We start from the raw sequence: 18,773 nt of genomic DNA on the forward strand, positions 1-18,773 counted from the left end.
ATTAACTGCGGATGAGCTATTTTTATTTAACCAGGAAATTCTTCAGTAGTTAAGATCTCGGTCATAGGATGCAACAGGATTACTCCCAAAGGGGAATCTGAAAGCGAGAAGACATATAGAATGCAGCTGCTCTGTTGAAGAGTGAGGCCATTTCCATGGTTCTGCTGGAGGACCCATCACTTCTTAGAGATGTTGACATTGTGAGATTACTCTGCGCCTAGAGATTAGCCTCCAACTGAAATATTAGAGGCAGAAGTGATAGAGGGGTTGTTTCTTAAGATTCTATGTCAGCCTTAAAAAAGAAATCCCTGCCATTGACAACTCGGTTGCATCTGAAGGATGTCAGGTCAGGTGAAGTAAGCCACTTAAACAGGGCAGGCACTGGACTATTCCACCCATAGGAGTGAGTGATGGAGAAGAGTCAAGTCACAGAAGCAGAAAGTACAGGAGTGAGCGCCAGGAATCGGGGGAGGAGAAGCTGGGGTTGATGTTCAGTGCGTGTAAGGTCTCAGTGACACCAGAGGCATAAGTTCTAGAGATCTGCGTACAAAGCTTGCTTGTAGTCAGCAATAGAGCATCACCCACTAATTTGTTAGGAGGGTAGACCTCATGTCAAATGCTCTTAGTACACACACACACACATGCACAAAGCCCAAAGGCATGTAAGAAACCACAGGAGGTAATGGATATTGCCCCTGACCTTGGTTGTAGTGATTGTACCAAGGGCATTCACTATGTCAGAAGCTATCCAGTTGTGCACCTGAAGTTCTCTGTATTGGGTTGGCCCAAAAGTTCATTCGAGCTTTTCCTTAACACCCTACGGAAACCCGAACGAACTTTTGGGCTAACTCAGTACATCAGTTACACTTCTTCAATAAAGCTGTTCTTACAAATGGATTTTCAGAAGGTCTCAGGAAGCACTAACCAGGAAGAAGAGAGACTTAAAAAGTGGGAGGTAGTTAAAATTCTAGCAAAGATGACAAGCCAAAGAAAATCCTCTTAACAAACATCCTGAAATTGTAGATAAAATGTAAATGAGTTTCAATGTATTTAATATAAAATATAAATGTATATGTAAACATAAATGTTAAAAATGTTTAACTTAGCTCTTAAAAAAGTAAACTACTAGAGAACAGTGAAGAAGCAAGGACTAGAGAAAGGGGGGAGGAGGCAACAGGCTCCCACTAGAGGCTGACGTGATGGTGCCCGTGGGTCCTGACACGTGGAGTAGGGCTTTAGTCTCATGAGCTTGGATCTTGAGTTCTAATGCCCACCAAGAACAGGATGTAATGCCTTGGACATGTACAGTGCTAAGAATTTGAATTGAGACGGCCACATGAAACCTAAACTCACAAAGGGTAGATGCTCAGATAAAGGGCCAAGGGGGAAATGGGGGAGGGGCAAAGGAGAGGGAAGCCAGCCAGGCATCAGAACAGGGAAATGACAGGGGCAGATGGGTCCTCACTTAGGCTCTGGTGAGAAAACGCTTCCACTAATTCATGGGTCAAAGCACAACACCCTCACATCACTCAGAAAATACTTAGAACTGTGAATCGTGAAGCATCATGTAGTAAGCGTGTAGGATGCCAAGCAAATGGTACCCAAAGTATATATATGTTCTTCAGGGTTGTTACTAGAAGACTAATTAAGCATCTAATTCAAGAAGCTAAATGAGGAACAGAGTAAACTAAAAAAAGAAAACAGTAACGCCAGAGCAGAACGTTATTAAATAAAAATCAAAGAAACAATAATAGAGATCACCGTGACCAAAAAGGTTTTGTGGAAGGACTAATGAAATTGACAACCATCTGGAGATCAGAAGAAAAGAAATCAGAAATAACAAGTAGTGGGAACATGATACATTTTTAACATAACAGATAATATGAATAACAATCAATTTGAAAATTTGGATAAAATCAACAATTTTCTTAACAAATTTGATTTTCCAAAACTGACTCAAAAAGAAACAGAAATTCTGAAGAGACAAAAATTATTTAAAAAGTGAATTATAGTTAAAAAGTGACCCATGGAAAGTATTACTCCCAATTGTATTATAGATATATTCTGCTAAATATTCAAGGAATGGGTAAGTCAAATCTTATAAAAATTATTCTGAGAAGAGAAAAAGAGAGTCTATTTCCCCATTTTGTTTTAAGAGGCTAGTATAACCTTGATATCAAAACCAGACAAGAACATAGGAAAAGGGGAAATGATAGACACCGCAAATCAGGAAGAAATAAACACATCAACAGATCAAAAAATGAGAGCCCAGATGTTGATGTAGGCGTTTGTAGGAAAATGTGTAATTAGTGGGAAAAACATGAGCTTTTCCATCAATTGAACTGGCACGTTTGGTTATTCATGTGGACTAAAAGAAAAGCCCCAAATTGAATACCAAATAAAACCAAAAGTTTTAAATGCTTTAAAACTTAGAAGAAAATATGGAGGGCACATTTATGTCCTTTGTTTTAGGAGTGTTTCAAAGAGACCAAAAGCTCATCACATTAAGAAAAGGACGGGGAAAATGGACCATTAAAACGTAAAAGTTTCTGTAAAGGATATTAGTAAAGTGATGAGACAAGAGGGGAGACGCTACGGGACTATTAGATAAAGTATAAAAACTGAAAAAGCACAGGTTTACTGCCAACAGTGTAAAAGCCATTTACGCCTTTGGATTCCCTGTCTCCTGGGAGATGCTGAGAGCAGGGAAGCTGGCCAGAGGGGTGGGGGGAGCTCCTTGTGTGACCAGCCTAGAAGAGGTCGCTGAGCTCCCCACCACCGGCCCCTCACCTGGGCACTATAGATATCATGCCACCTGCTTTATAGGGATCTGGTAAAGATTAAACCAGTCTCTACATGGCAGGTGGTTAGAGAAGTACCCACCCCATTCTGAGGACTTCCTAAACATAAGTATTAAGGTAACCCTTACCTTTTCTCCAGCACAACTGAGACCTATAGTGGCATTTATGAATTACCTTCCTTGGGACTTCCCAGGTGGTCCAGTGGCTAAGACCATACTCCCAATGTAGGGCCCCAAGTTCCATCCCCGGTCAGGAAACTAGATCCCATGTGCCACAACTAAAGATCCTACATGCTGAAACTAAGACTGGGCACAACCAAATAAGCAAACAAATAAATAAATACTTAAAAATAAATAAATTACCTTTTCACCCCCAAATCAGTAGGTTGCTATAAAAGCAGTAATGACTACTGAAAAAAACAAATTTTCAACTCTGCCATAAAAGCAAACTCCTTTCAGGGAGGAGACAGCATTATAAATTTGTGGTCTCTCCCTCCTGGAGCTGAGGAAATGCCCAACAAAGCTAACAAAGGAGAATTTGCCCCACCTAGAGCAGCTGGTATCCACTAGGTTCACTGTGAAACAGCCAAGCTCAACGCTTTACCTGTTTCTTCCCCTGAAATGTATGATTGATTCTGAGTCCTTACTCGTCTCACATACACGTGTTGACTGCCTCATGTGTTGAGGAGGAAGAGATATGGAGACTGCTTCACTCTGCTTTGCTTTCCCGATAACAATATTCGTTGAGTTATTTACCAGATTTTACGTATACTCAAAGCTATGGTTTTTCCAGTAGTCATGTGTAGATGTGAGAGTTGGACCATGAAGAAGGCTGAGTGCTGAACAATTCATGCTTTTGTACTGTGGTGTTGAAGAAGACTCTTGAGAGTCCCTTGGATAGCAAGGAGATCAAACCAATCAATCCTAAAGGAAATCAACCCTGAATATTCAATATCCCTGGAAGGACTGACGGTGAAACTGAAGCTCCAATACTTTGGCCACCTGATGTGAAGAGCCAACTCATTGGCAGAGTCCCTGATGCTGGGAAAGACTGAAGGCAGGAAGAGAAGAGGGCGACAGAGGATGAGATGGTTGGATGGCATCACTGACTCAATGGACATGAGTTTGAGCAAACTCCAGGAGCTAGTGAAGGGCAGGGAAGCCTGGTGTGCTGCAGTCCCTGGGGTGACAAAGAGTCAGACACGACTTAGAGACTGAACAACAACATATTTGCATCAGAGCTCACTTAAAATCCTGTGGAGAAGGAAATGGCAACCCACTCCAGTACTCTTGCCTGGAAAATCCCTTGGACAGAGGAGTATAGTAGGCTACAGTCCATGGGGTCGCAAAGAGTTGAACACGACTGAGCAACTTCACTTCACTTCACTTAAAATAATTCCAAGATAAATTATTTTGAAAAGTAAGTAATTATTAAAAATAACAACTACTACTGGATTTTTTAAAAATAAAGGCATGCACATATTTTTTGCTCAATTGAAATTTCAAAATGTGCTGTCTCAGGACCCAGTGACTAAACATGAGCTGTTCTTATATGATAAACCCTCTTTCTTTAAGGAAAAATTGGGACAGCATTGGCTAACAGGTCAAAGGAAGACCGTGCTATGAAGTGACTCCAGTGAAAAAGCCTCAGACATTAGAGCCCACTGTCTGTTGGATGTGGCACCTTTTAGTGGGATGCAGGCTTCACTCTGAGTTGCCTGCCTTGGAATAAATAGGTGGCCTCTATTCCTTCTATCAGGACCCATCCCATACAAGGTGGCCCCTGTTGATATTTTTGATGGAAACAATTCTTTCTGACAAATAGCCGTGGACACTGCAGCTAATAGTGTGCAGCTGAAGGGGAGATCAGGGGCCAGGGTTCAAGTTCAGCCTTAAACGGAAGCACACAGCCTCATAGAAACTCAGGAATTTTAGGTCTGGTAAGCTTATTTAAAAAAAAAAATCCTTCCAGATCCTCACCCAGTTTGCAGGGACGTGGTAAGCTCTAAGAGTCCTCCCCTGCCACCATCAGCCCCGTGGACTGGCCTGAATTCAATTAGTGATGTGCTTCATGGCGTCTGTCCTTGAAATGTCTGGTGTGATCTGGGGGTGTTGACAAGAGGTCACATGCCCTCCGGGAAAAGGTCAGACCTCATTCCAGGCCATTTCCCATTGTTCATCCTGCACATTTGTCAAGAGACGACATGCCCACGTTCCACGCTTGGAAACAGCGATGACAAACCACTGAAGAAATGAAAATGACATGGTTTTTAAGGGCAGCAACTAGCTGCTTACCATGTTGACTGCACACAGCGGGTGCTTCATGAATCAGGCATGAGCCAGGCCAACGCTGTTTGTTTACACAGACTTGATTCATTAAGTCAGAGCCCGGCAGCTTTCCCCGGATCTCTGTCCCGGAGCGCCCTGCATTAGGCCACTGTAATTGCCCCTGTTGGAGCCTCTGGGAGGCCTCCAGTCCCAGCACCTGTGTAGAGGACTCAGAAACCACACTTCCCTCCTGCAGGGCTCCCCCCATACACCTGCCAGGACCCGTCATTATCTAAGGCTTCCTGGTCGCCCCAGCGCATCCCCCGCAGCCCATGTGTTGTGGGAAGGGACCCTTGTCAGTTTCCTTGGCACCTGCCGACAGCCGCACACCTGGCATGTAAATTGCGTCGGGTGTGTTGTGGTTGTTTTCCCTCTTTAATGAACCCACCGGAGGGACCCTGAGCTCTTTATCCAACGTCTGGTTCCCAGGAACTCCCACCAACTCCGCTGTGTTGTACTAATTCATCTGCCAAAAGTCTGGGAACCCAGTCTGGGGCTCTCCCAAAGGAGGTTCTTTTTTGCACTGGTAATTTAAGCTAATGATTTCTAAATATATTTAGTCAGTTTGATGAAGACTTCATTAGGATGTAACTGTTTATTAAAAATCCAAATGAGGTCTTGGAGTCATGTAGGAAGATGATTGTTGAGCTGCCCTGAATAGTTCTGATAACAGGTGGTAAAGGGTCTTGGAGCCAAGAGAAGCAGGAACCAGAGATGCTCACCCTCATCAATATATAAGGGATGCAAGGGAACTGATGGATGCTATAAAGATTATCATCTTCCCAAAGAGATTGTCTTGTAATTCCTTTCACGTTTGTCACTAAAAGAGTAACAAAAGAAAAAAGTTAAAGATGAACACTGGATGTCAGAATAAGCTCTAATTCACATACAAGATGGGCGTCCCTGGTGGCTCAGATGGTAAAGAATCCACCTGCCAATGCAGGAGACCCAGGGTTGATCCCTGGGTTGGGAAGATCCCCTGGAGAAGGGAATGGCTACCCATCCCAGTATTCTTGCCTGGAGAATCCCATAGACAGAGGAGCCTGTCGGGCTATAGTCCATGGAGTCACAAAGAGTCGGACATGACTGAGCGACTAACACTTTCACTTCTTCACCTACAAGGAAGATGTATTAAGGTTCCAAATGCACCTGGAGCCTTAATACAAAGAACACTTGCTTTTCTTCAAAAACCCCCCAGATCCAAGACCAATGGAAGAAGTAAGAGAGAGGAAAGATTTTCCCCTTAATAACATGTGGAAATAGTTTAATAGTTAAAAAAATAATAATAACATAGGTAATATGTAGCAGTACAAAATAATAATTTTTTTTACAGAATCTCTTAAGTTGTTCTAAGACATCCAGTTCATACGTGAAAGGGAAGAGAGATTATTTTTGTAGGCATTACTGAAATTTTTCTGTCTTGAACTCTCATGATTGCCTTTCATGGATCTTTTTTTTTTTTAATGAATTGGGTATTTAAGATTGACATTTTGTGACCTGAGTAAAGATAACCTTAACCTTGGATGAGCTTATACTCATTCAGTAAGTATTCCTCTGCATTTTGATCCACCATCAACCATCATATCAATGTAGCTGATTCAAGCCTTGCCTTCCTCTGTAACTTTAACATAAAACTAGGAAAACAGGAAAAGTCTGCACTATCCCATTTTACAACTGAAGAATGGAGGCCCCAAGAGAGGGACACATGCTAATCATTGTCCTTGGTGGCAGCAAGTCTCCATCCTTCTGCAGGATGATTTAAATTTCAGGAATGGCTAAAAGTCAAGTCCAATCTGTTGAACAAGGTGAGGAACAAGCAGCCTGGGTATATGTGTTTCTTCAAAGTGCTGATGGTTTGTCATCTAGTTAGGTAGGAGAGAAAAGGAACAGGACATTTACTAGGGAGGTCTGCAAGATGACACTTGGCATTCCACAGGAGGCATCGGGCCACGAGTTTCTTTACAGCAGATGAAAAGAAATGTTACGGATAGAGATGTGACGTTGTGTGTATTCTAAGTATTGTATATCCATTCATTGAGAGATGCTAATGGAAGACCAGAGAGAAAACCAGAAGCCCTGCAGGAGGAGGTTGAGGCAAGAGCCTGAAGAGGGACTTGCTGGTGCCATGAAGTGATTCCCCCAGATTCACACCATCCAGACCTCCAGCAGTTAGAGCAGGCTTCAGACGTGCTGCCCAAAGGAGAGGGCAGGGCCGAATGTGGCAGGTGTCAGAGGGAGGAGCTGGGAACCTGGGACAGGCCAGGTACTGTTTTATACAGACTGTCTCCCTTACTCTCCACAGTCTCCCTGAAAACAATGCCATAGTCCCATTTTGTGCATGAGAAACCCAAGGCTCAGGGGTACACATCATCGGCTGCAACACCACAAGTCAGCAAGAAAAATGCCAGTGCACCTCCATCTGACTTCATCACGCAAGGGCCAGAGAAATCTGGATATTTAACTGAGCGAATGTTCTCACTGCTGCGAGATCTCTGTAGAAGACAAAAAATCCTGTACACCATAGACCTGTTGTCTTGGAAGCTTCACTGGCAGGCGGCTCTTAAGCAGGGCTCTTCACTCACTGTGCTTCCCTGCAACGTCCCCACTCTTGCCAACAGCGTCCCCAGCAAAGCCACGCTCAGCCGACCCCTGACACAGCTGTTCATAGAACTGTGGTCACTCTCTCTGGATATCTTTTTAGAAAGAGTCTGCCGAAAACCCCTTAATGGATCAAAACTTGTACCAGCACCTTTGTGTTTTTTCCTGCCTGCCGCCTCCTCGATGGTTGTGTCTGTTCGATGGGGCAGTGGTGGCCATAGTGAAGGGCTGACTTCCTCCTCCATGATCACAGGCTTTTTAGCAAAATGAGTCCTTGGCCCAGCACAGAGCACAGAAACAGACCTTCACAGTCTGCCCCAGCCTCCGTCCTGCCGCCCGAAGAGCTGGTGATACAGGAGCATCCACGAAATGGAGCCACTTGTGATCAGGGATACGGATGGAGGATGCTGCCATCGGAAGTGTCTTTTCTTCCTGCCTCTTCCCCTCCTACCCCCTCCCACCCCCTCCCTCCCCAAGAGACAAGGCAGCTAAAGTCATTTCAGGGCTGTCTGTTCGGTATCTGTCCCTGAAGCCGGGCCTGGAGAGACTGAAGACAGCATAATTGACCGTGAGCTTCTCTTCCAAAGAGCTCTGCTCTCGGGACCTGTCCACAGCCTCTCCCAGCCACCATCCACTCATCTCTGGAGTGAGTCCCTCTCAGTCCCTGGGCCGGCCTCTCCTTCCCTCCTTTCAGGACACAAGCCAGGGCGAGAAGGAAGTAGGGGGTGGGTAGACTGGCCCTGGCCCCTGCTGGCTCTCCCCTCGAGCTGGCCACTGATGAGGTCACGGTCATGAGAACCCAGGGTCTCAAAGCAGAGTCCAGGCAGGAAGAGCTGGGTCTGACGGTCATGATACTCTGGAAGAGGAGTGTTTGGAAACTGTCTCTGTGGCTCCTCTCAGCTCTACTGGGTGTGAAGCTCTCCCCACCCCCACCTCACAGGACCCTTTCCTAATTCCTGCATGCGTGCAAGCGTGCTCAGTCATGCCCAACTCTTTGCAACCCCGCCAGTCTCCTCTGTCCTTGGGATTCCCCAAGCAAGAATACTGGACTGGGTTGCCATGCCCTCTTCCAAAGACACCGTGAAGGTCACAGTAATGTGTGGCCAATCTGGGGCAGCCCGAGTGTCCGGGGGTCTGACTTTATTGTACATGGGATCATTTGGGCTGCTGGCTAAAAATGACCCTTTGTGAAGGCAGTTAGAAATCCAAGAGTTATTCTGCTTCCTGTACTGTTTCACATTTGTGAATTTTAAAGCCAGCAACCATGCCCCGTTGGAGGGAGGAGCCCATCATGCACCCCTGCCACCCTCCACAATGACAGGCAGGCAGCAACCTCGGCCATGGGGTGCCCAAGTGATGGCTGGATGGAAGCGGCACTGAGACGCCGGGTAACTGCCATTCTGGGCTGAAGACCGTCTGGTGCCTTAGGTGGTGAGGCCGTGCGGGGAGCACTGGGCTGCAGCGGGGCAGCATGGTCAGAGGAGAGGAGCGTCTGGTTCTGCCACGCCTGGGCTCCAACAGACACCCGGTAACCACTGGTCTAAACATCCATGTCCGCAGAACATAGAGGCCAGGAGGCAACTCAAGCCCAGACTCCTCTGACTGGAGAGCCTGCATCCAGAAGAAAACATGCTTTCCTCTTGACACAAGTCCAAGCAGTTAAAAAGATACTAAAGTGAACCCAATTTAGAAAGCTTTTGAGTAGGCTGGAAACAGATGTGACAAGCCATTTCAGGATATTTTGGGAGATGAGATGGGAGGGCGGGATGCAGAATGGCTCGGCCGCCACTTCTGGGCCCGCCCAGCCAGGTGCCTCTGCTCAAAGAAGGCTGCCCACAAGCATCTCTTTGGAAGGAGGCTTCCTTTCTCCTAATGACCACTCTTCTGGACCCCAGGGGCAGAAATAAGCAATAGAAAGCCCTCTGCTTGCCTGCAGGTAATAAGCAGGCCATCACCCAGTGTCATCGCAACGGAACTGGCACATCCTATCAGACCATCAACAGAGAGCTCACATCCATGGAGGAAAGACTTTGGGGGTGTGGCACTTGAAATACTCTTCAAAGAACAGATGAAATGTTCAGCTGGACAAACTGTGTGACTGGGAGGGGCCTGAGTAGGAGTCTAAACTGTGAAGTCTGCTGGCGAATCAGGCAGACCACTTGTCTCTGAACATAAAATACATGTGGTCGAAAGAAGGGTAATAAAAATATAAGGATGAAGATGCTAGTCTAGTTGCAGCCAAGTACAAAAAAGACCTCTACGTGCCAGGCCAAAGTTAATTTCCCTTTAATTTCATGGGCAGTCATTGGAAATAGAAGTTTACTGAGCAGAGCAAGTCAGTGCCAGGGGGACCACACTTGGAAGGGTTTTTGCAGCTTCTTAAGAAGGGATGTCCACACAGGAAGTTAGCAGAGCCTTAAGGAAGATGGTGGCAGAGGGAATAAAAAGCCGGAAAACATATTTGAAAGCTGTTTCAACTGCTTGCTCGACTTGGCACTTGTTTGGGTTTTGGAGAAGGATCTCCAGGTTTTGTGCTAGGGTGACTGAAGAAATCATTAACACGGAGAGTTCACCAGGTTTTGTACACTGAATTTACTTAGACAAAAAATGAATCTGTAATTGTCACTTGAGAAAAACACATAGCTATTGCCTTCTTCAGAAAAAAAAAAAATCTCTAATCTTGACTTTTGGCTCCAATTTCCTGCTCGGTCCTCCTCCAAAATGTTCCATCAATTTCTGAAACTAGAAGAAATTTAAAGTTCAGAGGAGCTAAAATATTGCAAGCCACCTTTTGTAGTTTATTTTTCCAGGCCACTCCTGAGTAGAAATAGACAAGAAATGAATGGTTACTGTAACTGGGATATTTGTAGTATAAATACAATCTGTTAACTTTAGACCATTTTCCTAGGTTTTATTCCTCCCATGACTCAAACTGTGTTTTATTCTGGGGAGAGAAAAAAATATACAGGTGATCTAAAAAGAAAAAAGTTAAGCTATATTTCTGATTTTGTGCACAAATTGTATCCTATAAATTATACTGTGACCCATCATTTAGAGAACTCCAAAAAAAAAAAAAAAACCCACTTAAGCCTCATTTCCTTTGTGTTTTCTAAAGGTCAAATGCTGCAAATACTGGCCAGATGACACGGAGATCTATAAAGACATTAAAGTTACCCTAATAGAAACAGAGCTACTGGCAGAATACGTGATAAGAACATTTGCTGTTGAAAAGGTAAGCTTTCACACTATTTTTGAAAAGCTACAGTCAGACATTAGTGATACCAGCCTCATTAACTTATCCGGGATAATTCATCCGTGGTCTCACCTGAACGCAGGTAGTCTGTAGCCAGTGATGACTCAGGACTGCACCCTACCCTCTGGTCCTGCAGCACCTCACTGCCATCTTTGAAGCAAATCATTCCCATTTCATAGGAATATGTATTTTGCCGCTAATCCAAAAGATACACCTAGCTGTCCACTTCCTTTTTCTTTTCAACCTGGTTAGTATTGTTCAGCCCGTCTCTCTGTCCTTGTTCAGAGGCAGTTGATAAATGTCCTTCATGCTGTATGTCCATGTGGGTTCCCCGGTACTGAGTTAGCATCAGTGTGGAGACACGGGTTCTAACTCCTCCTGGATGCCCTTCACGTCCTCAAGCCTTTCTCAGCCTGTGGTTTCATGCAGATGATGGACTTTCCAGGTGGAAGCCTCTACCTGGAAACATACATAAGTAGACACAGGACGCTTCTGCATGAACCAGCTTCTCCATTCACTCACTCCCATGCTGGTTTCAGCCCTCGGTCCCTGCGGGCGCGGCGTCCCAAATGCTCATCCCATGCGCATGGATGGGGCTGCTGCTCTGAGCATAACAGGGAATCTCCTTACCCCCCTCTTTCTGCCGACATAGGGAGGGCCCGGAGGAGAAGCACACTGCAGTCCGTCCCGAGAAGTGTCACAGGTAGGCTGCGGGGGGCGGGGAGTGGAGATGATGTGTCCGGCGAGTTCTCTGCCTTGCTGTCCTCCAAGAAGAGGACCCCTGGCGTTGTCTCTGGAGTCCCCAGGCTTCTGTCCAGAGCTGATTCTCTGCAGCTGAGCCCTACACTGCGCTTAGCGATGCTGGCACAAGTTTCCCAGTGGTGGGTTCCTATAGAGACCCCAGGGTTGTAAGTGAACCTCTGGGCAGTTGGTTCCAGCTCTTATTCCCCCTGCATCTCAACGCAGTCTCCAGACTAACAAGACCAGTTGTGGGAAATGAAGAAATGGCAGCGTTTGCTTCCTGGCTCATTTACCCCGATGTTTTGAACACCTCTCCTGACTTTCAAAACCCTATTTGTCATAGAATCACAAGGCTGAAGAGACTTTTGTTTATTTTAATCTGTTTCTCATACTATTTAACATTTTTTTTTCCCTTAGCCTGTCTTTTTTAATAAGCAGACAGGAGGCTTGAAGACTTCAAAGAATGTGGAGTTCTGGTTGACTCAATTCTTTAAGTTCTGAACCTCACACTTTGATGTCAGTGTTTTTTTTTTTTTTTCCTTTTTAGGCAGAATCAGGAGGGAAAAAAAGAAAAGCATATGGAGGATTTTTGTATGGCTCTTGGCAAGAGCACTCATGAATAATTGTATTAAAACAGATAGTGATAAAAGACCCCGAATATTTTTTTTCTTTAAAAAAAAAAATCATCCGAAAGCCATCACTTAAACATGGAGTTCTTTGAACAATAGTCAGCTCTCTAATAAGCTGAAAATGCATCTCAGTGGCTAAAGGAAGGATTTGTTTGTTTCTTTGCTCTTTTTTTAACCTCTTAGTGTTCTCTATCCCCAGCTGCCCAAAAATGTTTCTGAAACACCCAGGTATTTTAGTCCTAAGACAGCCAGCAAAGAGCTGGTGGAAGGAAAGGAAGGATGAGGAGCTTGTTAAGGCATTTGGGGAAATCAGAATGACATGTTAGTGATTTTCTAACCAGGCAATTGGAATCTTTAAGGAAAACAAATCGTTAGTACTTCTGCGGAGCACTTCTTGTAGGTTTTAAACTTCCTCATTAGAAAGGAAACTTTAAAAAAAAAAAAAAACAGAGAGAGAAACAGCCAAGTGAAGTGTGTGCTTTGAGAGTCCTGCAGTTCTGATTCTGTTTTAAGAGGATTTACATCAAGGGACCTAAAGGTGAAAAATAGGCTTGGGCTTCATTCTGCAAACAAGCAGGAAGGTTTGCAATTTGAAACTGATCAATGCCTGTTTTACATGGGGCGGTCCTCTCTCCTTTCCCATGAGGCTGATGACCCGGAGCTGAACAGATGTTAAATGACAAAGTGCCCATCCTGGCTGGAGGAAGACAGCTGAAAAGCTTCTGTGGATCTAAGTTGTCGGGGGAATGTATCCTCGCTGATGCTGGCAGCAAGGAAGCTGGCTACAGACACCAAATTCCCTCTGCAAGGAGGTGCCTAGGGCTCAGAAAAGCAGGAATTGGCCTGAAACCTGTCAGAAAGAACATGCACCTAGGGATTCATCCATCCCACAGTTAATTATCAAGCACCCTCTCTGCGTTAGGCTCTACTAGGCGTCTTTCTTCCCATTATAGTACAAGGAGAATGAAGTAAATATCACACCTTTTATTGTTGTTGTTCAGTGACTAAGTCGTGTCCAATTCTTTGTGACCCCACGGACTGCAGCAGACTTTCCTATCCCTCACTATCTTCCGGAGCTTGCTCAAACTCATGTCCATTGAGTCAGTGATGCCATCCTACCATCTCATCCTCTGTTGCCCCCTTCTCCTCTTGCCCTCAATCTTTCCCAGCATCAGGGTCTTTTCCAATGAGTTGGCTCTTCACCTAAGGTGGCCAAAGTATCGGAGCTTCAGCTTCAGTATCAGTCCTTCCAATGAATATTCAGGGTTGATTTCCTTTAGGATTGACTGGTTTGATCTCCTTGTTTCCCAAGGGACTTTTAAGAGTCTTCTCCAGCACCATAGTTCGAAAGCATCAACTCTTTGGCACTCAGCCTTCTTTGTGGTCCAATTCTCACATCCATACATGACTACTGGAAAGACCATAGCTTTGGCTATACAGACACCTTTATATAGCATTATTATTTATTACAATTTATATATATGATGATACTGATTTATATCACATAAAGTCTTATTGAGCAAACTCCGGGAGACAGTAGAGGACAGTGGAGCCTGGCATGCTACAGTCCGTGGGGTCGCAGAGTCAGACGCGACTTAGTAACTGAACAACAACAACAAAATCTTGTTAATGAAAAACAAAAATATACTTGATATCAACTTGCAACGTGTTGGGGCTGTGATCACCAATCACATCTATGATCGATCCCCCCAAATATACTACAAAACAGCAAAAGAGGGAACTGCTGCGTCCGTGAACAAGAGTGAGAAGTAACTCAGAAGCCACTCCATTGCTCGTCTCATAAGTAGTGAGCACATTAGAGAGCAAGGTTTATTTTGGAAAGAGGTTTGCTGCATCCCAGATGCTGACATTTACCCTGCTGAGAGAATGAGCCTTACATCAGTTGGATGGCCCTTCCCCACCCCATGATAGATGGAGTTCAGAATTTGGGGATGCTAGATCTGAAACCTAGAAAAAGAAGTGCTCAAAAAAATTAAAATTAACAGTGTATTGAAGACATAAGTGCTCGCTTGTCCTCTTTGGAATGAAGAAATATTTATTATAGGCTTTTCCCTTTCCTGGGACTACCCCTGCCCTGCCGTCCTAGGTAAATCCAGGGGAGCACTCAGGGATGACACAACCTCACCATTTGTCTTCTGATGGAGGCTTGGCCAACTGTTATCATGGTTTCAGCAAGAGGAAATGTGGGCTCCTAACCACCTAGGAATCTTGCTCTGGGGTCACAGAGCGTATTTAGCAGATGACAGTGTTGATTTTCCTTTGTGAATCCCTGACGGCATAATTCCTTAATGCTTAAACCTACTAAAGAACAGCATGAGTTTCTAAGAGAAATGAAGCTTCCACACTTTTGTGTTATTAAACCAAGACAAATGAACATCCTGATAGCAAACAACTCTTATCTTTAGAACCTATAGTTGTTTGCCTCTTCTGGTCTTTCAAAGCACATAAATTTCTTCCTGGCTAAGTTTCCACAAACAGTGACTGATGGTGAACATAGGGTTCCTGAACAGTTTGTGTTGAGATAGTAAGACCACACCCAGGGCCTAACACAGAGATGGTGTCCAGGAAACAGTGTTGGAAAGAGAGAAGGGGGAAAGTCAAGTTTTATCTCAGGTTACCTCCAGCCTTTATTCTGGAAGTAATTGTTTTCAAAACAGGCTCTTGTTTTAAAACACAGTCTTCCTGCATAGATTCATAGGAAGAAAAAAATGGATAAAAATCAATTTAACGTACTTAGTTGCTCAGTCATATCCAACTCTTTGCAACCCCATGCTTTCTGTCCATGGTAGTCTCTAGGCAAGAATACTGGAGTGGGTTACCATTTCCTTCTCCAGGAGATCTTCCTGAACCCAGAGATGGAACCCATGTCTCCTTCTTTGGCAGCTCAGATTCCCTGAGCCATCAGGGAAGCCCATAAATCAACTTAGTTATTCTCAAAACAAAAGTAAATTTAAAAAAAAATTGGTTAAAGTCTGTTTCCTTCTGCCTCCCCTTCAGTTGTATGGCGGACCACCCTCCCTCTTCAGTTTACTGATCTAACATAGAATTCCAGCAAAAATACCTCTTGGTTTCCATGGTTCGTATTTGCTGACATGCCTTACCTCCTGAAAGCCAACCACTGAAGACACCTCTGCCACTCTAGACCCTGGAGTCAGACCTGAAGAGCCGTGTTTGCATATGATTGTTGGTGACCAGATGCATGGGTTCAGTGTTTACCCCAGTTAGAAAGAGAAGCTTAACAAACTTAGTTCCAATGAAAAGTGGTCCTCTGGCCTGTCTGGATGGAAGCAGTCCTTCTTCCAGGAGCCTTCCTGTACACATAGGCATGTGCACAGCCCAAGTGCCCGGCACAGATGGCACCAGGACACGGAAGAGCTGAGCAGGGGTCTGCATCTTGGCAGCTTGTCTTGAGACATAAACACCCCTTAGACCCCTCCCGCCCCCAATCTGTGTCTCGGGGCTTGCTCCTCACACCATAGCATATGAGTGACACACAGACTGTTAACAGAGCCTACAGCTTAGAAAGGAGGCTCGAGGAGGCTCAGCACCCACCACTATCCACTCACTACTGTTGCACCTGTAAACTCACGTGTTCCCAAAGCATCACCTCCCCTTCCACCCCTACAAACATCTTTCTCCCTGTGATGAGCTCTCAGAGTCTGTGTTACCTTGGAGAATGACTTTCTTCCCAGCAGTCAGTTACCCAGCCCCAGGCTCCCTGACGCTGAGGGTCCTTGGCGCCCTCCTGGCACCTCATTGTCTATTTCCCTATGTTCTCTCCCGTGCTGACTGGCCCCTGGCAGCGAGGCGTCCACGAAATCCGAGAGATCAGACAGTTCCACTTCACGGGCTGGCCGGACCATGGGGTCCCCTACCACGCCACTGGGCTGCTGGGCTTTGTCCGGCAGGTGAAATCCAAGAGCCCGCCCAACGCAGGCCCGTTGGTGGTGCACTGCAGGTGAGTGGGGGCCAAGCGAGGGCAGCGGGTGCGAGTCCCCTTGGGGTGATGGAAATGTTTGGGAACTCGACAGAGGCGTTGATCGCGTTCCGATGGTGCCAGGCACCACTGAGTTGTACACCTTCTGGTGGTCATTCCATGTTCTGTGAATTTCACCCCAGCGAGGATCTAAGAGGAAGCAGCAGTGGGGGTCCCTTCTGCCCCTGCTGACTGAGCCCCCTTCTCCGTGCAGTGCTGGTGCGGGCAGGACTGGCTGTTTCATCGTCATTGACATCATGCTGGACATGGCCGAGCGGGAAGGGGTGGTGGACATCTACAACTGCGTGCGCGAGCTGCGGTCTCGGAGGGTGAACATGGTGCAGACCGAGGTACTGAACCCCCGTCCCGCCCCTTCTGCCGCCATCCCCATCCCCCCTTCTGCCCCCACCCCCACCCCGGTCCACACCCGCCCAGCCTCAGGCCCCGCCCAGCCTCAGGCCCCGCCCAGCCTCAGGCCCCGCCCCCGCTGGCCACGTCCCAGGGCCAAGAGGTGGGGGGAGAGAAGCTGCTGTTCTGTTTTCAGAAACCCCCGGCAGAAAAGGCGAGGCACGTGGCCATCCTTTCTTCCCACCCTCCTCCTTCCTTCCTTTTCTTTCTTCTCTCATAAACACATGAAAAAGGCCAGGAGTCTGCCAGGTAACAGAATCTGCTCCCCAAGCCCAGCTTTCCCCTTGCTTCTGCGTCCAGGGTCCCGGTCGAGGCTCCACTTTGAAGCCTTCAGGATTTCAATACCGTTTCTTTTTATTGTGTCTTTTAAACTAGCTGGTAACCAGAGCGAGACCACCCCTGAGAATAGGCAGGCATTTGCAGAGTGATTTTTAAGGGTAATCTCTGTGCATTTCCTTCTCTTCTGACTGTCCTTAAAAATTCTGTCCAGTGAGTGGCCTGGCATCATGGGAATTTGCCCACTTTATGGATGCACTCTGGAACTTCTCTAAGTTAGAATTCAAGGTGTTTCAGGAACTTAAGTGTTTGAGAAAAAGTATTCCACACTGATCCTAGGAAATTAATGTTTTTACTAATGTGCGTGCATGTTAAGTCTCTTTAGTTGTGTCCAACCGCATGAACTGTAGCCCACCAAGCTCCTCTGTCCATGGGATTCTCCAGGCAAGAATACTGAAGTCAGTGGCCTTCCCTTCTCCAGGGGACCTTCCTGACCCAAAGATCGAACCCACATCTCTTACGTCTCCTGCACTGACAGACGGTTTCTCTACCACTAGCACCACCTGGGAAGCCCCAGCGTCTGAGTGGTTTCCATCAGTGTGTTGAAGCCTTCTGCATTGAGCCCCTGCTTACCTCTGCTCCCGCTGTCCTCCGCACGTGGCTAATCACTAATGCCCTGCCCTTCCATTGGAGGGGGACAGGATTACTGGCCCTGGGACAGCCCCCTCCGAGCGGCCAGGTCCCCTCCCCAGCCTTCTCTCTGGAAGGAAGGTGCACTCTGTGACGGGTGAACCACTGTTCTCTGGTCTGCGAGGGGCTACCTCCCGTCCTCCTCTGGTTCCTGGGAGTTACCTCGGTTTCTCTGCTTCCCCAGGAGCAGTACGTGTTCATCCACGATGCCATTCTGGAAGCCTGTCTCTGCGGGGACACCTCGGTGCCCGCTTCCCAGGTCAGGTCTCTCTACTACGACATGAACAAGCTGGACCCACAGACCAATTCGAGCCAGATCAAGGAGGAATTCCGGGTAGGTCGTGCTAAAGGGACAAGGCTATGACCTTGCTCCTAAGAGGAACCTCAGAGTCAGCTCCAGAACCCTTAAGCCCTCTCAGCCTCAGCTCTGTTGGCGCTGGGGACTCAGTTGTCCATGGCCGAGGGGCTGTCCTGTCGGGTGTTTAGTGGCATCCCTGGCCACTGCCCACTGAATGCCTAAGCCCTGCCCCCCTATACACCATCCTGACAGCCAGACCACGTGCTGATGTAGCTAGTATCCCCACATCGGGACCCACTGGTCTGGCAGAGCCAGGCCCTCCCTCCCCACCCCTACCCCTGCCCAGAGAGCAGATGTCAGACCAACCCACAGTGTAACCCCGAAGGCTAGACCAAGCCAGGCACATTCAGGGTGCTTGCTGGCAAGAGTGCATGCATTCTAACTCGTTCAGTCGTGTCCGACTCTTTGTGACCCCATGGACTATAGCCCACCAGGCTCCTCTGTCCATGGGATTCTCCAGGCAAGGATACTGGAGTGGGTTGCCCTGCCTTCCTCCAGGGGATCTTCCCAGCCCAGGATCAAACTCCCATCTGTTAGGTCTCCCGCATTTGCAGGCAGGTTCTTTACCACTAGTGCCCCCCAAGTACTCTGTGCCATTTCTCATGCTCACCTGGGATCTGAATGCACCTGACTCCACATCTAACTCCAGCCTGACCCCTGCCAACCTCTTCCTCCAAACCCCGGTGTCCAGTCCT

The 18,773-nt window shown here is 46.7% G+C and overlaps 1 protein-coding gene across 7 annotated transcripts in view; it reads left to right on the plus strand.

Annotated features, from left to right (window-relative positions):
- Positions 1-18,773, plus strand: part of PTPRM (protein tyrosine phosphatase, receptor type M) — a 654,986-nt gene that overhangs the window by 610,856 nt on the left and 25,357 nt on the right. For 4 of the 7 annotated variants that reach the window (XM_018039452.1, XM_018039449.1, XM_018039450.1 and 1 more), the window contains 4 exons: positions 10,842-10,958; positions 16,174-16,328; positions 16,561-16,696; positions 17,905-18,054. In XM_018039452.1, coding sequence (XP_017894941.1) covers positions 10,842-10,958; positions 16,174-16,328; positions 16,561-16,696; positions 17,905-18,054 — 558 coding nt within the window. Of the gene's footprint in view, positions 1-10,841; positions 10,959-11,631; positions 11,683-16,173; positions 16,329-16,560; positions 16,697-17,904; positions 18,055-18,773 lie in introns of all 7 variants that reach the window. The other 3 variants (XM_018039446.1, XM_018039447.1, XM_018039448.1) reach the window with 1 other exon arrangement.

The sequence above is a fragment of the Capra hircus genome, chromosome 24 (genome assembly GCF_001704415.2).
Source record: "Capra hircus breed San Clemente chromosome 24, ASM170441v1, whole genome shotgun sequence".
In the NCBI taxonomy this organism is placed as follows: Eukaryota; Metazoa; Chordata; class Mammalia; order Artiodactyla; family Bovidae; genus Capra; species Capra hircus.